Genomic DNA, 20183 nt, shown 5'->3' on the forward strand with positions numbered 1-20183 from the left:
AGTTTATTGGCCATGTATATTTCCTGCTTTGGAAACTGTCCTATATTCTACTTCTGCTTCAGCTCCTTGACCGTTAGGGTTTTTCCTGGAGTCTTTAAGGTACTAACTCTTATGTCACCAGTGACCATGATGATTAGCCTGCACCACTGGGTCAGTGTAGAGTCACCCCTACGTAATTTTGAACTTCCATTTTATAGTTCTGCGACTATAGTCTGACTTCTTTGTCTTTAGGGAATTGAAATTGTTGTAACAACACAAATAATGATGGATTTTCAGAGAATGGGCATGTGTCTGAAAGACCTGAATGCGAAAATAACTCATTTCAAAGTTTTATTGAGAACAGAGTACAGAAGAATGACTGTGCTTGGTGCCATTGGTGGTATGATGAAGGGAAAGAGAGCTTCTCTGTCTCAAGATGCTCACAGGCGAGAGGGAAAGAGAGGCGTGAAAGATGAGTCAAAGTCAGGCCCATGGGATAATCCACACCCCGTGCTGAGCCGGCAGAGTGAGGGGGGATTGATTTCCAAAGAGAGAACTAGCAAAGTTTCGGTGGCATCCGTGGGATGGAGAAAGACATCCCAGGGGCTGAAAAGCAGCACGCGGCAGTTGCAGAAGTTCGGAAGATCTAGGAGAATGACAAATAGAACATGTACTTCGATCCCTGAGGACTTGATGGGTTGCAAACAGGATATGGTAATGGAAAGAAGTCCAGGACCCCATGTGGAGGGCTACCCACAGCAGGGATTTCAGGCCTCACTCTGGGGACACTGTGAAGCCCTCCCAGGCCACAGGGAGTCACGTGGAAATACCTGCATCCAGTCGGTAGGGAAGCCATGTTTATGGAGCTGATGTAAAAGCTTTCTTCTGAATATGGCCTACCTACTACCTTAGGATTTTCTTATAAAAACATACCCGATCTCAACTCACAAACTGAAGGCAGGCATGTGTTTGACCAAAGCACCGGTAAAGATCATCCCAGGCTCACCTCTGTGCTTGCAAATGAGCTTTCCACTTTCCTCCTGAGTGTTGATCAAGTCAGCACACAGGCACTGAGTCCAGGATTAGTAGAGAAAGGATTGGAAGGAGGTTTTTAACATGATGTAATTGGATGTGAATCGTTAATTACATCATGAAAGTTAACGTATGAAAAACAGTCTCTCTGCAGCTGAGTTGAATTAGTTACTCAACCAAAGGAAATTAGACTACAAGTCAAAAGACTAGCAAAGACCAGAATGCTAAGTGTACTACAGTGTCTTTCACTTGGGCTCCACCTGCTAGCCCCAAAATGCTCTTTAATATGGTGCAACCCCCAACCTGTCCCCACCTTGTTCACAACCTGCCAGCCACATGCCCTATCAGGTTGCTGAATGGTCCTGCCTTTTTTTTTTTTTAAGATTTTATTTACTTATTTATTTGACAGACAGAGATCACAGGTAGGCAGAGAAGCAGGCAGAGAGAGAGGAGGAAGCAGGCTCCCCGTGGAGCAGAGAGCCCAATGCGGGGCTCGATCCCAGGACCCCGGGATTGTGACCGGAGCCAAAGGCAGAGGCTTCAACCCACTGAGCCACCCAGATGCCCCTGGTCCTGCTTTTTTTAAAGAGTGATTGAATAACCACTTCATTGGGATTTAATCCACATACCGTAACTGTCCTGCATCGTGTTGTCTCAGCTAGCAATATCTTCTAGACCATAACTTAAAAAGTAGCGGATTTTTGCACATTGCATATTGCTAGGTATTTTTCAGCGAGAATAATGGAACAGGTGCCGGGAACTAAAAAGTAAGAGCACCAAAACTAAAGTTGTTCCTTAACTCCTTTTCAGAAGAGAAACTGCCCTTTAAAATTTGAACTATTTTTCCCATAAGGAAGTGCTCATCTCCTGCTAATCTCAGACAGAACCTGACCGTCTTGTTCTCCCCAGGGACACACCAGTATTTACTGTCTGGTCTCTGTGGCCCACAAAGCTGATCAGCTGCTTCCTTCCTGAACATTGCCCTCAGGTGGCTAGACGGGTGGTCTTGTCAGAAGTGGGAAATGTGTAATTCCACATTGTGGGGAAAGCGGGAGTGATGTCTTCTAGCTCTTTAGGACGTAAATGATTTCAGTCAAGGTGTAATGGAGCTCTTTGCTTCTCTGTCTCCACTGTTCCTTCCAGCTGGCTCTTGTCTAATTTTCTATCCACCCGTGCTTCTGCTAAGAAAGTGTGCAGAAACTGTGAATTAGAATTGGTGAAGTGTGCCACTTGATTTGTAAAAGTTTTGGACTAGAAAGGGGCAGGAACTATTGTCCATGATGACGTGGTTATAATGAGATCTGTACATTTGAATTTAGCTAATGTCCAGTTCCTGTCAGACAGGGACGCGCTCACCCCAGATTCTCCACTCTCCATGTCCCTTTCAACCAAATGGATTTGCAGTGCCCGCCAATAGAGTTGTCCAGGTAAGGACAAGCAAGGCTTCCAACACCTTCCTGAGTGGAGTGAACGATTCAAAAAGAAAAAGAAAAAGAAAGAAAAAGAAAAAGTTGTAAGCATGCAGAAATGTCTCTATTCAGGAATTAGGCTTAGTCTCAAAACAATTTTCCTTTCCTTGAGGCCACTGGAATGGAAGGAACCCAGGTGCTTCTAGAATTACCTAGTTTTGTTACCATAAGCGTGAGGATGGAATTAACTGTCCTTGGCCTGAGACATCTATCCTTTTGTCAACAAATACCCCAACTTGGCCACTCTGTGGGGCCAAGAACTATGTCTCTGTTCACAATCTATCCTTCATTCATAAGAATCTGGACGCTACGAGGTACCTAAACAATACTACTGAATTATTGAATTATTGTTCCCATTTAAGAACCTATCAGAACTCCCCTGACGATACTTTTGGGTGCAGACCCTGTATCTCTCCATCATCTCCTCATATTTGGTAGGCAACTTAGTCTTCACTGGACTCCTCATGGACCATAAGCCCTTACTGAAGACCTGAGCCATTACCTAAATGATGTGAGTCATGTGACAAAGGCTTAGCGGTGGTGCGAGGTATCCTCTAGGTGTGTTAGGTGTTGCAGTAAGCAATTCGATGTCCCTGCCCTCAGGGACCTTACCTAGCGAGTGGCTAGAGACCGAGGCAAATAGATGAGGCATCTGCATGAGAAATTCCCAGCGGAGAGAAGAGCTTTAGTAGAGCCCTGGAATCAGGTGGTGTGATTGGGTCATTGGCTTGGCTTGTTGGCTTCTTCAGATGGCATGGTCTTAGCAGGCATCTTTGAAGAAGGGATGTCTCAGTCAAGAGCTGTGTAATAGCCTACTTTGTGGAGGCGGAGAGTCCGAGCACTTTAGACAGAAGGAACAGCTGGTCAGGAGCCCCTGATCTGACATGGAAAGGAGCTGGTTCTTCTGAGAGACAAGATCAAGGCCAGTGGGGGAGTGCAGGGGGGCCAGGGGCAGCCACATGAGCTTGAGAAGGTGGGCAGGAGACAGATCATGTCGGGAGAGTTTGTGATTTATTTTAGGCAGGATGAAAGCTGTTGGAGAGATTGAAGCAGAGGATTGTCATGATGTGACTTATGTTTTTTTCCAAGATCTCAGGTGGAAGCAAGACAGGAGCACAGGAGTCAACCTGAGTGGGAGTTGAACAGTTTTTGGTGTTACAGAGTTAACACAACTTGCTGCTGGACTTCTTATGGGGTGGGAGAGGGAGGGAAGGAAGGAAGGAAGGAAATGCCTAGGTTTGGGAGTAATGAACTTACTGAATTATGGGGCAGGATGGCTGGCTTAGGTCCCACTTAAGTTTCTTTTCAGATATATGAGACAGCTGACCGCTGTCCGGTCCCTGTTCCTTGGGGGGAGGCATCCATTGCCAGGCCCAGACTGGATGCATCTGTGGGTTCCCAAGCCCTGGATCAGACTGTCCGTGGAGGCATGGCCATGTTTCAAGATGCCTGCAAACAAGTGTTGGGAAAAACAAAACAAACAGAAAGGGTCCTGGATGGAAAACTAGAAATGTTCATGCCAGTAGAAGGCTGAGCAAAGGTACCCAATTTTGGCTTATTAATACTACACTTATGTGAGACAAGGCAGATCAGAAATTTATTTTCAGTTGTTGCAATTTTGTGAGATTTTGAGATTGGACCCTGGCTCAGTTGGTGTTAACGTTGTATTAGCATCGTCTCTTTAAATGTGTTAACTTGAAAAGGATGTTGTGAAGTGTTTATGTTTTGAAGTATAATTTTGTTCTATCCAAGGGGTATTTTTTTTTCATCCTTGCCATATGTAATTACAAGTGAATAATGAAACTCATTAGGAAAACAAAATTCCCTATTTAGTAATTTCCTTTACAGCAGACTTTTCTGGAATATAGCTCTTCTGAGTGTGAACCACAATACAGGACTGTTCCACAGTCCATTAACTAACAAAGACCTGTCGGTGTCCTGGTCCTCAAAGTGAAGATGGGATGTAGTGTTCAAGGGATACAAAGAGCATTCATTAAACTGTGCTCACATAACACATTGAGCAAGATTTCAGGTGATCTCGCATCCAAACTGATTTAAGGACAAGTAACCTCCCAGTCTTCTAATCGAGAAGGAACTGGATCTCTTGGACACTGAATTTCTCTGGTCCCTTTTTTGTTTGTGTTTTTACAATCCCAAATAGAAACAATACATATGTTTCCCTTTTCCACATTTTATTTTTAGAAAAGCGGGAGAATGAAATGCCTTCAGTTCAGCCACATGAGTCCCATTAGCTTTAATGGGAGAAAGGCATCTTCACGAAAGAAAAGAATCATCCAGAGTGTATAAATAACAGTGGGCCCGTGACCGCAGAGAGGCCTCATGACAGCGCACATCAGCTGTGTCCTCAGAGGCAGGTCCTGTCCAAGTCCGACCTTACTTGGGATGAGTTAGGACTGAACCATTGGGGTCCCTTGGGAGCTCAGCTCTCAGAGGCTCCAGACCCGGGCAGGGTGGGATAGGCCGTGCTTGTTGGGAAACCCCCTGCGTCACTGATTCCCAGTGCTTTCTCCTCCTCAGTTTCAGGGCGTACCTGTGTGAGCCTAGAGTGAGTCCCTTTGTGACTAGACTTTTCTGAAAAGTCCCAAATATTTTTATGCAGCAGTTGACCTTGAACGACTGTTGTTGCCCCTCAGAGCCTGGGTCGGGTAGAGTTCTGGGCACGGATCTCACTGCGTGTTCCTCTACCCTTTTCCCACCCCAGTGCCAGTATTTGTATACAGCTCAGTCTGGCTGAGTGGTCAGGGCGAAAGGGAAAGGTATAGAAGGGTCACGGGCTGGTCATGTCCCCTTCCACCTGCTTTTCATCTGAAGATCCCCAGAGGGTCTCAGATCTCCAGCACCTGCAGGTGGTGCCTCCACATCATTTTCTCTCACCTGCTCCCCAGCAGAATAGCTCCGGACATGGCATAAGGAGGGAAGATGGCACGTTCAAGGGACAGACCAAGGCAAATGGGTCTGGAGAGCAGAGTCCATCCCCCAGAGCCTCTGCAGGACCAAGAAGATGGCTCAGTGTGCCCCACCAAAAGCTCATTGGTTATCCTGCCATACGTATAAAGGGACCACAAAGCATAACCCACATTGACCTTCACTGCCCTTCTAGTGAGTTTGGCACAATAGGCAGGAAATAGCAGTCTGGGCATGGGGGTGGGACGTGGGTCAAAGATTGAGCTGTCTTCCTGCCTCTGTTGTGCCCTTGGGTGTATATTTCCCCCCTTGGATTTGAAATAAAGTCCATCCACATCACTTTAAAGTTTGTGCCTTAGATATGGGCCACCTTAGGGCTGGGTAACCAACAAAGGCTCCCCTTGCACTGTTTTCTGCGTAATTCTCCTTGAGTACGCACGTTTCCCCATCTCACCCTCACAAAGCAGGATGGTGCTCATCCCACTGTAGAGACGAGTGACTTAAGGCCAGATGGGCTGGGTGATCTGTGGAGTCACACAGTTAATGGGAGGCAGACCCAGGCAGGAGCAGATCACAGGTCTCTGGTGTGCATTCCAAATCCTTCCTGTCATTGGTATTCCAAAGGCCTGCCATCTCTCTGAAATGATATCACCTTGCAAACTTGGCCAGCCTGGGAGAACTTATGCCATGCCCTGCCAGACCATGCAGCTACCTTGTTAACAGAGCTGACCTTGGTGGGATTCTCAGTAGCTCATGACCCGTCTCCACTCACCAACAGATTGCCAGATGCTGGAAACTGAGCTGAGATGCATCGATGTTTTAATAAACACAGAGCAGGATTTTACAAACATGCTTATGCCCCTTCTGGGACATCAACAAATACAGAGGTTGAGAGCTACATTACAGAGTTACTGAGAAGTGACTTTCAGCTCTATGAAGGAGGCAACCCTGGGAGGAAGGTTTTTTAAGTTCCCACAAATGACTGTTTTTAAAAACATTGAAGTTTAAACTAATTCTAGACTTTTAGGAATGGTGTGGATAGAATACAAAGAGTTTCCTAGCACCCCTCACCCTGCTTCCCCACATGCTAACAAGATGTTGACAATGACCATTTAGAAAACGAATTTCTTTTTTTTTTTTTTTGAGTATTTTATTTATTTGACAGAGATTACAAGTAGAGAGAGAGAGGAGGAAGCAGGCTCCCCGCTGAGCAGAGAGCCCGATGTGGGGCTCGGTCCCAGGACCCTGGGACCACGACCCGAGCTGAAGGCAGAGGCTTTAACCCACTGAGCCACCCAGGCGCCCCTAGAAAACGAATTTCTTAAATGAAGTACCAGTGTACCCCATAGGCCCCTGCTTGAAAACCCACATTTTAAAGGGTCCTGTAGTTACTCTACAGCTTGACCTAAAAGACTTCTTTGAAAGCCATCAAGATGAGAAACAAAGATGGCTCAGAGTTTGTAGGAACTGGATAGAACAGTGGGAAAGGCAGTTTCCCTTCCTGAGAGAGGCTTTGGAAAGCCTGATGCAAGGTTTCAAAGCCCAGTGAAAACCAATCAACCATCTTTTTTTTCCTACTCTTTTGAAATCAAGAATGAATTGAATATCCTCACCAAAAAAAGAGGGGGAGGCAGTGGTTTGGGGAAAGAAGACATGAATCCTACACTGATTCAGTATGATTCACTGCCAGTGTTGCAAGTTTATGTAGAACAATGCTCAGCTGCATTAGCTGAAAACTTGAAATGGTCAGAAGGAAGTTATTTACTTTGCTGGCCAACATGAGACAGCTAGAAAGAGTAAAAGTGCATGGGGTCTCTCTCCTTCCCCCAGGCTTGTATATTAGACATCAGCTCAGAAAAAGCTAGTAATTTGTAACAATTTAGCCTTTCCCACATTGCTCTAAAATGACGATTTTTAATAAGACAATGATAAGTTCATTTTCACACACACACAAATATCCCTCCCCTCTGTGGGCATAAGGAAGATGCTGACGAGCTACAAATCCTCGCTGTGGCTTTTAAAGACCAGTTAAGCGTATTTCCATTTTTCTGTACCTAAGTGATCTCCCAGGGCAAGCCCATAAACTAAATATGTTTTGTTTCTTATGAATTACTCCCAGAGATGAGAAATAAATAACTCGGGAAATCCATATTAAATGGGAGTAATGGGAAAACAGAGCATTTGTCTGGTGTGACACCACCTGTTTATTTCATTGGGCGATGATGGTCACTCAGGAGGGAACAGGGGAGGAAAGGGCGGGACGTGGAGAAGCCTGATACCTATGAGATGAAGGCAGAGAAAGCCAGCCGGCGTCGGGGTCTGTCCGCGTGTTGACTGTGGTCCGCCCGGCCCAGATTCAGGCTCTTTGTGTTGCTTGATTTATTCTTCATTACTATTTTCGGGTGGCATGTGCTTCTCTTCAGAGGCCCTGGGGAGTCTCTCCAATTCTGATTTTCAAAAATAGTTCTTCAAAGGGCACAGCGTTCTTCGAAGAAGACGCACACAGGACCATGTGTTTCTGCTGAGTTTGGCTTGACATGATTGAGGTTTGTGCAAAGTGTCTGAGAAAACCAGAAAAATGATGTCAGCCAGGCAAGGAAGTACCGCTCGCAGTCCCAAGAGCACTGGGAAGTAGAACCCAGAGCCTTTTCCACGGGAATCCTCCAGCCTTGGAATTCACTTCCTTTCCTGACATGGAACCCTTGGAGGTATTTATATCTTCCCCAAATGATGTTTCCAGATCTTGGAAACGAGTGTCTGACTGGGGTTGGAGGGAGGAACGGGACCGACTGGGCAAGGCAGGAAGCGGAGGTATTGTGTATCAGGCCAGCCTGTCTCCTTCCTGGCCCCAACCCCACTGAGGCAGCAAAGCAGGGATTCCTGTCAGGGTCCTGGGAGCGCCAGTGGCCGTTGCCTGGGAGAACTGGAAAGTGTCTTGGGAAAAGGGGGATCCTGCAGGCAGAGCCCTCGGCCCTATTACAGGACCTCTAACTTCATACCCCAGACCTTCGGCCCGGGCTTTCAGCGTATACACTCACCACTTCGCACTGGCTCTTTAACTGTGCTTATTTCCCTCACAACTCAGCACGGAGTCAATCCCTTTCTGGCTCGAGTCCAATGACCGCAGAGTGAAGGTTAAAGATTTGCTGCTTTCGGGACCCGATGATTCCCGGCTTCATCAGAATTGTGTTAAATGAGTCCTAAGCAGGTTCAGGCAACTATTTTTAACGCCTTTTTTGTAAAGCAGGGACGGTGTGGCTGGCACGCGTTTAAACGATGGCCGGAAAAGAGCAGTGCGAGCCTCAGTGTCTATCGCGCTGGTGCTGGAGGCAAGCGTCACCCCGCGGGGTTCTGTTTGTCCCCTGTGGTGCCAACGCTCAGCCTGCAAGTGCAGACGCTGTTGAGGGGTGCTCTAAAATGTAGGAACGTCGGGGCGCCTGGGTGGCACCGTGAGTGTCCGACACTTGGTTTCGGCTCAGGTCCTGGCGTCTGGCCCCACATCGGGCTCTGTGGTCAGCGGGGAGTCTGCTTGGGTTCTTTCTCTCCCTCTCCTGCTGCTGCTCCCCCCACCCTCCCTCTCTCTCTCTCAAACAAATAAATCTTTAATAAATGAATAAATAGAATATAGGACTGTCAAGACCTGCCGTGTGTGGACGGCCCAGGCGCTAACGCCGGAGCTCTTGAAGGGGATTAAGCTCTAATCTAGTCGGATGAGCCTTCGCCCGCTGGTTTAGCGGACGTCCCCCTGCGCCCCCTTGGACTGCCCGGAAGCGTGTGTGTCAGAGGTGCTTTGTGTTTTGCTGCCTTTGGCTTTCAGATTTTTTTTTTTTTCTACATCACTTTGGCCACATTCACTAGCCGGAAGACCCTGCCGGGCCCTGTCAGGCAGCTCCCACGCGTCGGGTCCGTACACTGGTTGGTTGGACTTCTCAGAACAGGTGCCCAGTTCAGCACTGGCATCAAGACTGGCTGTTGACGGGGCACCTGGGTGACTCAGGTGGTTAAGCGTCTGCCTTCAGCTCAGACCACGATCCGGGGTCCTGGGATTCAGCCCCAAGTAGGGCTCCCTGCTCAGCGGAGAGACTGCTTCTCCCTCTCCCTCTGCTTATGCTGTTTCTCATTCTCTCTCTCTGTCAAATAAATAAATAAAATATTTTTTAAAACAACTGGCTCTTTGCGGGTGGGGGGGGTTTGACCTGTGGTCTGCCCAAACACGAACCCAAGTGATGTCTGCGCATTCTACAGCAGGGCTCTTACTCCCTCCAGGCCTGAGATCTGTCCCTCTTGCCCTGGGCTTGGTTTCTCTCCTCTGTCTGACAGGAGCAAATGGGCCAGTGTTACCAGCCAGGTCTGGCCAAACTGTCTCATGAGCCCACTAGAGTGGTTTCCTAGTGGGGGAGTTCTGGGCTGAAAGGCGGGTTCATATGTGGTTCTGCTGGGTATTGCCAAGGTTCCCATTTTGCTGGTCTTTGTGTTGAAAGTCTTCTTTTAATCAACAAATTAAACCCGTTTGCATTTATTGAAAGGACTGATATTTGAGTCCATCTTCATCATAATTTTATAATTATTTGTATTTTGTTATTTTTGCTGAATTTCTTTTTCTCTAAGATACACTCTTGGCTTTTTTATTTGTAATTTTCTGGGGGGATACTTAAGATGGTTTGTATCTTTGTTCTAGTGGTTACATTTGTACTTATGCCTGTTAAAATTTCCTTGGTCCCTACTCTGAGAATAGTGGGGGGGGGCGCTTGAAAAATCTGGGAAACCAGGAGGCCGACCGTGGTTTCATCTTTAAGGTGTTCTTTCATGTTCTTGTTCTTATGGGCACATGGCTGGACTGCATGTCCCTCCACTCTGACATCACACTTTGGCTGATGAAAATCTGAGTGATTGGAGGGCTTGTGAATAGAAGCCCTGATGGGCCAGTGCAGACTGTCTGCCTCAGCAGTCACGAAGCATGTGTCAAGGTCCTGAGGACAGTGATAGGCTGAGTCTGGTCATGGAACTTGTGCTTGATGTGCCTGGGGATTGGTTCAAAGGCAGATTCTGAGTAAGTAGGTCAGAGGCAGGGTCTGAGGCTCCGTGTCTGTAGAGTTCCCCGGTGATGGCATTCATTGACCACATTTTTAGTGGTAAGGTGCTGAGTCGTAAAACGTCTTTGCTTTTTGTTTAACTAATCTAGTTGCTCTCAAAGTGTGGTTCCTGGAACAGCAGGCTCAGTATGATGGGAACTAAAAAATGCACATCTGGGCCCCAATCTGGACTTACTGGGAAATCCTGGAACTGTATCCCAGATTCTGGGTTTTAACAAAACTTCCATGTGATTCAGAGACGGGCTGCCACGAACCCAGCCATTCAAGATTCATGCTGTGATAGATGGGCGTTGTATCCTTTAGGACTTTTGCGTAGCTTTGAGTAACTAGATCTCCATAAAGCTGTGGCTTGAAAATGTAAGAATTTATTTTTGTTGTAAAAGAAGTCCAGAGATGGGCAGTCATGGCAGGCCGACAGTGTCATCAGGAGTTCAGGCCTCTGGTTTCCTGCTCTACTTTCCTTTAGATCTGACCCCTTATTAAGCTCATAGGATGGTTGCTGGGACCCCAGCCCTCACACCCCCGTCCCCAGTAAATACCAGCTGAACAGTCCTTCCTGAGACCTTATAGAAGTTCTCCCAAAAGAATTCTGCTGTTATGTCACTGGCCAGATCAGTAGCCTAGGAGACCAAAATCTTTGTTTTAGCTGGGCTCATGGCCATCTTGAACAAAATGAGGATCTTCTAAGAAAAAAGACAAAAGCGGAGATTGGGTAGGGAGCCGGCCATGCCTGCCACAGGGCTGGTGGGGACTTGAGGTGTCAGTGATGAAGAATGAACAGCCTGGAGGAAGTAGCATTCTGTGAGCTGGGGGAGTTAGCAGATGGAGTCAGAGAGTGGCAGGTTTCCATTTACCAATTCAGAAGAACAGCAGCTCTGGGTGCAGATACATTCCAGGTACGGAATGTGGTTGTGGGAGTGGGAGCTTGAGTGGAGGCCAAGTCATTGATTGTGGGAGTGGAAGTGATGGTCATTGGCTCTAGGAGGGGCATGGTAGTGGAGGTGATGGTCATGATTGTAGGAGGGATGTTGTAGTGGAGGTGATATCATTCATTGGTTGCTAGGGTAGAGGCACAGTGGAAGTGATGTCATTGGTTATAGGAATGGGAGGGGAGGTGACGGTCAATAGTTGCAGCAGTGGTCACTGGCTGTAGGCGTGGTAGGCTCTAGTGGGGGTGATGTTGCTGGTTATGGGCATGGGGGTAACTTCACTGGCGGAAGGAGCAAGAGTGACGTCTGGCTGTGGACGTGGGGGTGACGGTCATTGGTTGTAGGACGGGGGCTGACATGGATGGTCCTTGGCATGAGGGCAGGGATTCTGTTGTTTCCACTGTTGTATCCCAAGTGCCTTTGACAGTGCCTGGCACATAGTCAGTGCTCAGTAAAGTGTTGTTGAAGATCAAGAGGTCAGGCATTTTCTTTGAGAGGCAGGAGAGACCAAAAGCAAACCTTGCTTTCTCACTTTCTGGAGTACTAAAACCTCAGGTGAAGGTAATGGGGTAAGACCTAGAAGCCCCTGGCCGTGTGTGTGTGTGTGTGTGTCTCTCTCTAACTCTCACACACACACACACACACACACACACACACACGTGAGCCCATGTGGACCTACACACACATGCACACACTAACACACACACGCAAACATGCACACACATGTCCAGCACACATTTCACTCTGCAGGAACCTTGACTAAGATTCTCCTCTCTCGTTCCCTTTAACGCCTGGCAGATGGGCTGGATTTTTTTTTTTTTAATCAATTTTTAATGTGCGGTATTACCTGCTTGGTCGTTGTCAGAGCAGCGAGGAAAACCAAGAGGAGGAGGTGAGATGAACGTCTGCCAGAATCATCAAGCAAAATGGGAAGAGTGGCCATCAACAGACATAGCATGTTAAGGAACCTGGCTTTTATGTATCACTGGGTGGAAGGGGGGGATCCTGTCTTGTCATAAGTGATATCCGTAATGGGAATGAAAGAAATAAAGGGAAAAGTGGATTAGTCCACAGGAAATGTGCCCTACTTCCCAGAGAAAATCACTGGGAACATTTTTGAGTGACAGCTTGTCAATGATTTTAATTTTTTATATGCTTTCCTGTATTTCAAATTTGATCATTTATTGCCTTTGTAATTTGAAGAGAGTTTTTTAAAGAAAGTGCACCTTCATGAGAAAATTTCTTCCCAAATGCTTGCTTTGGGGAACGTTGGCATCAAGTTTTGTTCTGTAAGATTTATGTGTTCATTATTACAGAAAAAGAGCACAAGTGTGAGGGGCAGAAGGAGAGAGAATCCCATGCAGCTTCCACACGGAGCCTGGCGCAGGGCTCATCTCACACTGAAACCAAGAGTCCAATGTCCAACCCCTGTGCCTCCCAGGCACCCCTAGCATCAGGTTTTAAGAAGAGGCTTAAAATGTGCTTTTCCTGTACTTCAGGAAGAGAAGTCACGTTTTGGGATAAAAGATTATGGACAGTGCAGTAACCTGGGACTGTCTTTCCTGAGGGTAAGATAGAAGGATCTGATCTGTCCCTGGACTTGTGTCTCTCGACCACCACTTGCAATGTGTTCACGGTAATCGCGTTACGGAAAACGGACAGGCATACGTGTGATGCGTGCACGGCCGTGCACGTGTGTTTTAGTTCTGCCTTCCAAATACTTTTTGTATGTTCTAAGACTTTTGTTCATCAGCCTTAAGACCTCTAGGATTATGACAATAATCCTGGAAAAACAGCTCTATCCAGTGTCCTTTCTAGACGGTCTCTGGGAGAGGAGGGCTATTACTCATTTCTCTTCACAGGAATTGCATATATGAGCCTTCGCGGTAAGGGAGCCTTGCGTGCATTGTTTCCCACATGGTATTTTGCAACTTAACCCTAGAACAATAGCAACGGAGGGACTGCATTTTCCTCTTGCTCTCTGAATACAGAGCTCTTCGGATCCCTGCACGGGCGTATTTTCGTCCTGACACCATCTAGACATCTTAACAACATAACCACTCTCCCCTCCCCTCCGTGTGCCGACGTTCCAGAAAGGGAAGGCTCTTTTCGCAGATTTTTAGGGAGAAACGGGGCTCTGGTGTTTGATGCCTATACCAGAAGAGACCTGTTTACTGTCTAGGAAGGGCTGGCACGGACAGGAAGTTTCATTTCCAGAAAGGGCTCACTCCCCACGTGTTTCCTCTGGCCCAGCTGCCTTGGGACGCCCTTTCATCTTTACCCTCTGATTCCTGGGTTGCCTGCCTGTTCCCCTGGGCTTGATTGTTTCTTCCCTTTTCTCTTCCCCAGGGTGGCAGCTCGAGCTCGGCTCCTGCTGCATGGCGTGGCTCTGGGGCTGGCTGCCCCTGTCCTCTCTGCCCAGAGCTGTTTATCCCATTTGCTGCCGGCTCCCCTCTCCTCTTCGGATTCCCTTCCCAGGCATGACAGCTCCGCATAGAAACCGAGTAGAAATATGCTGAAACAATTATGGGCTGATTTTAAACAGAAGTCTGGATTGGGTGGGATGCGGGGTCCCACAAGGAGACCCATTTCCACGTGAGCTTTTGCCGGCGGCCCAGAGTAAAAGGGACAAAACCTCCACCGACCTTGCTCATTGCGAAACACTCTTCTTTTTTCTCTCTTGGTGGTTCCTCAGTGGGCCGCCAATTGACTTTCTTTGATTTCACCTTCTGCATATGGTAGTTGGAGGTGGATGGAGTTTCTCTCTCTCTCTGGTGAATGGAGCAGAGCCCTTGCTGAAGAAGTTTGGTGCCACTGAGCGTCCGTGGTCCTGCGTGTTCTCTTCCTGCATCAGCCTCCGTGTCCAAAAATTAGCATGCCTTGTGCAGAGAAGGCCCCGTCTTCCCCCTTGGTGGCAGCCTCCTGGGTCCCTGTGCCAAAACTGGGACAGCGAAGTCCTGCCGGAAGCGAGGAGAATCTGCCGTTGACCCCAGGATGCCACTGAGGTGTCTTTCTGACTAATTGACACACAGGCCCGTCAAGCTTACTTCTTTGGTTTCCAGTGAGATGCAGGGCTTCCAGGATTTGCTGGAAGAGTTAGGTAAACTGTACAGAAAATGCAGACGTGAGAGCTTTAATAAGGTGGTGACGGGGGAGGGCAGTCGGGACTGCAGGGCAAATAGCATCACCCTCTAGGAGATCCTTAGGCTCGCCCTATAGTTTAGAGACTTGTATTTCTATCAATGACCCAGAGACATTAAGTTACTCTAAGACCCGGTCATTTAAGATGGTCCAACTTTCAAGGGGGGATATCCCCAGCAGGAACACTGAAATGTGGGAGGAAATGTATGTATGCCTTGGATTCCGGGAAGCCGGCTTTGTTCAGAAATGTCTCTGTGGCTCATTGGCTGGGTTCATTCTGTTTTAAGAAGGCAGGAAAGTGCGCAGCAGTAGCCGCAACCCTCAGGACCTTGCTAGGAGCTGAGTTCCATCTTCAACGCCGAAACACCTAGAACAAAATCTAAACTAATCTGGGGATAAATGACTCTAAAATGTATTCTGTTGGTGACTTGCCTGCCTTGGGCTCTTCAGCATCCCCCCGACAACCGTCCTCTCTGGCTCACGTGTGTGTTTCCCTGTTTTGTTTTTGTTCCCCACCCCCACCGAGCTCTCCCTTTGCGATTCACTAGCAGACTCTCACTGCTGGGCCAGTCCTTCTTAGCAACCATTGCCCATTTTCTAGCTTCTGTTTGAGCCGAGTTGTCACAGGCAGGACTGGAGGCCAGAGAGGGGATAATGGCTCATTAGGGCCTCCCCTAAGAACATAGAAGATTAGAGGGGCACCTGGGTAGCTCGGTTGGTTAAGTGTCTGACTCTTGATTCCTGCTCAGCTCATGATCCCTGGGTCCCGCGATAAAGCCCGCGTCAGGCTCTGTGCTGAGTGTGGAGCCTGTTCAAGATTCTCTGTCTGCCTCTCCCCTTCTCCCCACACCCCTACTTGATTCTCTTTCTCTCTCTCTCTCTCAAAAAAAGAAAAAGAAAAAGAACATAAAAGATTATGCATTGCCTTAATATTTGGAAAGAATCAGTGAAGTATCTTTTTCTATCAGATTGGTTCATTATATCTTCCGGCCAATGGAGATAAAGTGTCTTGGGGAAGGGGTGCCTTGTCCTCATTTTGTGCTAAGGACCTAGTGGCAGCCTCTCCTGGTCCAGGTTCATGGATCTTGGTTGGCTGAGATGCTGTGTATGTCCCGGAGGTCCTCACTCCCTTCCCTGCCCTGTGCTTGGGTCAGCGGAGGCCACATCTCACCGCAGAGATGTGTCCCACTGTCACACACGGTGAGGGCAGGAACACAAAGTCCAGAGCAGCCCACTCCCCTGGCTCTCTTCCTGCTGGCCAGCCCTGCCTGCTGTCCAGACTGTGGTCAGCCCCTTGTGTTCCAGACTCATTTGTGGCTTACCTCTGTCTTTCCCAGAATCGCGCCCCATCAGCTCTCAGGGAAGCTGTGGCCGAGCCCGCCTGCTGACTGATCTCTCTCCTCCCGGAAGCTTTTGAGTAACAGGTGCAATGACATCCTCACCTGAAAACAACTAGCTTTGAGCTTGCTCTTGGCATTGGAAATCTGTTGTTTGTGGATACTGACGTAGGTGGGAAAATTATATACAAGATACTCGTTGGGCAGGATCTCTGATTGCTTTCTGTTCACCTCCCGGAGCATGGCACAATTTTGGATAGGTGAGTTTGCTCAGTACTAGAGCTATAGAAGACCAACCCGGAGGGTAATGCATTTTATTTGAGATTTTATTTATTTATTTGAGAGAAAGATAGAGGGCGTGTGCACAAGCCAGGGGGAGGGGCGGAGGGAGAGAGAGAGAAGCAGATCCCCCTGCACAGGGAGCCAGATGTGGGGCTCGATCCCAGGACCCTGGGATCATGACCTGAGCCCCAGGCAGATGCTTCATGGACTGGGCTGCCCAGGATCCTCCAGGGTAATGCATTTGAGAAGAAACAACAGAGGGAACCTTACTATTTCAAGGAAAGCTGCAATGCTCCAACTCTTCCAAATTCAGGTTCGGGAAGGAAGCTTTGAGTTTGAGTCCAAGAAAGAAATGCCTGTCAGAGGCGGCTGATTTACTCACGCTTCTCTTAAGACTCTCAAGATGGGCAGAGCCGGCAGTGCAATGGGCCATCACTGGGATGATTGAGTTTCAAATTGGGGGCACGAATGGAGAACTCTCAGTCCAACCCACATGTAGGGCGTAATGGGGGAAACGATGGGCGCATTTTTGCTTTGCGAGGCCCGCCTGAGGGTAATTCCGTGGCTGATGGTTGTACTTTTCAGAATCCACGAAAAGAGATCTGAGCAATAAGTTGTCAGGGAGTCCTTCTTGGACCGAGTATCTTTCTCTTCTGGAGCACACCAACCACGTCCTACTTTCTGGGAGTCTTTTTAACTCTTCCAAGACATGAGGGGACCCATCTGACCTTCACCAAAAGCTTCATATAAGAGTTTCTATGAAACCAGATTGATGGGTACCTGATAGGTAGGGCGGTAGGTATGTCTCCCTTAAAGAGCCCGACACCGGTGTGCGAGGAGCAGACTGGGACTGCCCCACTGTTCACGGATTTCATTTTTGATTCTTTAATGAGAGCTTCTCATAAAATGAAGCAACATAGAAAACAATAACTATTTTGAGACTTTTTGCTTATGGCATTTCATACTTAAACAGAATTGGCAGTTTTTGAAATAAAAGTTTAGAAAGATATTTTCTGTACAAATGAGCAAAGCCCAACCTTTACCAGAGGATACCATGTGTCCTCTCCAAAAGACAGGACCAAAAATAACCGCCATTTTCCTAGTACCCCCAATGTGCTGGGACCCACTGGGTGCTTTCCTTCATTTTGTCTGTTTGTTTATAAGAACATGGAAATCCGGCTTTAGCCCCTGTGGATTCCCTTGCCCCAGATCCCCGAGCCAGGGAGCACACTTGAGAGAGTCCTCTGTGTCCTCTGCTTTTCCCGCTGCCCTGCACCGTATCGCCACACTCAACCTGTTCTCATTGTTGGGGACACCAGGGCTCAGGGACAGAGGGGCTGGAGCAGTGCAGACAGCTGAGATATTTTAAAACAGGTCCCCGTTCTGAACAATGCCAGGTGCTTGTGGGCTCATTCCCTTGTTGCACAGGACATCTGAGAAAATACTGCAAGTATCTTCTAAGTGTCCTTATTTATTCCAGCGGTCCTTAGGAGATTTTTTCTTCCCAGTACCCAAGGAGGTTGGGGACACAAGCTCCTGGCAGCAGGGACTCTCTCCCCCAGGTGGGGCCCTACCCCTTAGGGGGTATTAACATAGGAGATGATTCCTGGTGAAGAATCACTAACTTATTTAAAGTGAATAAACTTTAAACATTTATAGAGTATTCCCCCCTCAAAAAACCCAAGAGTATAAAGGAGGCAAACAGTGAAAAGGAAGTCTCTCCCTCCACTCCCAGCTCCTAGTCCTGCACTGCCCTCGAGGTCCCAAGGTGTCCAGCACCTTCTGGGTCCTTCCGGGGATGTCCTGAGTATATCAGCACTTAGCAGTGGAAGCAGACCTGATACACGGTCTCGAATTTTGCTTCGTTCACCTGTTAACACATCTCCAAGAGTACTCCACATCTGCCCAAGAGCATTTGCTCTATTCTGTTCTTTTGCTGAGGAGCGTGGAAGCCCTAGGATCTCATAGTCCCCCACTGACAGGCAGCAGGTGCCTTCTAGACTCTTGGTAGGACAGTGGGGCAACAAGCAACATGTTGTATACATTTTCGATCCACTGCTTTATGAGAAGTCTGCACCGTGACCTCGTAACTTACCTCCTACCCCTGTACTTGCCATAGTACAAACCCTCCGTCAGTGTTTCTGCGTTAATAATGATGGGTAACATTCATTAAGAGCTTACTGTGTATCAGGTGCTGTGCTAAACACCTTACACAGATCATTGTTGTTTCATATTGCCTCAATTTTAATTGATATAATGTTATTCTGTGAAAATTACATAAATTGTATAAATGTGTTACTACTTATATGAACATCTTATGAAAATAGACATAATAATAAACAAGTAATATTTAATGTGATTACCTCAGTTTTATAGATGGGGCCGGATAACTTAGAAGTGGTAGAGGTAGGATTTGAACCCAGGTACTCTGGCCCCACAGTCGGTGTGCTGACCCACCCACTCTCTTGCCTGGTGTTGAGAAAGTCATCTGAGTTTCTAAGGGCACTGGCGAGCACAGTCTTTAGACCGGATGCATGAGAATGGTGTATACAGTGGAGCTCCTCAGTGAGCTGGGGGAGATCCTATCCAGTACGTGATCATGTGACGAATGCTGCCCAAGCCCATGAACGTTGCCCCCCACTCCCCCTGCCACGGCTCAGGCCTTCTGGAGGAGTGCTATAGCCCATGTCCCATCTCCAGACGAGCAAGGTGTGCCAAAGTCAGTACCCTTGAGGTGCACTCATCAGATGTTTTGAGCACAACTCTTGTTTTATTTTTAGTAGAAACAAAAGTATTTTCTGGAAGCAGCGAGAAGCAACAAGGAGAAGCACGTGGGACTTTGTCTGCTCCCCCAGTGGAACAAAAGCTGGTTAAAGAGTTGCTTCCCGATGGGTATAGCTCTCCAAGCAACAGCTGTCAGTCTAGCAACTTCTCTGAGCCCTCAGAGAGTCAACAGCAAAGCTTCCTGAAGTCCGGAATCCCTTTATCTGGGTTTCTTTGCCCCTTACAAGATTTATGCACATCTCCACAGGAAGACAGTGATGTTCAGATAGAAAGAGAGATCCCGACAGGTAAGGAGCAAGGGAGGTAGGGTGGAGGTGATTCCTCCTTGGTATTCATAAGGAAAATGGTCTGATGTCTTCCTGAGGCCTGGTTCACATAATCTTACCTCATAAAGCTGTCCCTTCTGGACCGTGTGAGTCATGAGCAAGCAGAACCTGCAGCATTCCGTGGTGGGTGAGTCCTCCCTCCCAAGCAGGGAGAAGACACCCCTGTGTGGGTCAGGGACCTAGCTCTGCTGTGCACCAGCTCAGTATCCACCAAGGCCAAAAGGAAGGCCACTCCCAGGCACATGGCAGGCTCCCAGGTGCTGGCATGGCTGCTCTGAGGTCCACCAGGCTGCCCGTGGTCTTCTGTGCCTGACTAGCAAGGATCATGGCTGAGAGCTGCAGGCCCCACAGTGTCCTCCAGGCAGGTCCCAGTCTGAGCCTCACACCAAGGAAGGAACCAAGAACTCCAACCCAGCTATCCCTTCTCTAATGCCAAGCCCCAACCCCTACTAATACTGCAGTCAGCACCGATATATAAAAGACTATAGAGGTAGAATAGAAAAGAGATCTGTGGTGCCCAGTTTTCAGGGAGAAAATTTAGATTTCCTGTCACTGTAAAGACTTCCCAAACAGCTACAGATGAGGACAGAAAGAAATGCACCAGGTTATAGATCTTTGGGATACAAAGGTTAAAATGGCTATGGTAGTTGATAAAACTAATTTCACTTGGGAGCCAAGTCAATCTTTAGCTCTTTATCCGTTAGTACATTAAAGAAGCATTTATTAAACACCTACTATATACATACCTACTGTGTGTCAGTGACCATGCTCGGTGCTCCCTGCCCACCAATGCTGGAGACAGCAGGGCCATACCTGTGTCTGTGGAAAGCTGTTAGGAAGCCACAGGTGGGCACAGGGGTCCCAAGGAGGGGCCGGACAGAAATGC

The 20183-nt window shown here is 47.9% G+C and overlaps 1 protein-coding gene across 2 annotated transcripts in view; it reads left to right on the forward strand.

The window, feature by feature from the left end:
• Nucleotides 1-20183, forward strand: part of CUNH10orf90 (chromosome unknown C10orf90 homolog) — a 204226-nt gene that overhangs the window by 163173 nt on the left and 20870 nt on the right. For both annotated transcript variants that reach the window (XM_032882095.1, XM_032882096.1), the window contains one exon: nucleotides 18968-19258. In XM_032882095.1, coding sequence (XP_032737986.1) covers nucleotides 18968-19258 — 291 coding nt within the window. The remainder of the gene's footprint in view (nucleotides 1-18967; nucleotides 19259-20183) is intronic.

Source organism: Lontra canadensis, unplaced genomic scaffold (assembly GCF_010015895.1).
Source record: "Lontra canadensis isolate GAN:19392208 unplaced genomic scaffold, GSC_riverotter_1.0 scaffold79, whole genome shotgun sequence".
NCBI lineage: Eukaryota > Metazoa > Chordata > Mammalia > Carnivora > Mustelidae > Lontra > Lontra canadensis.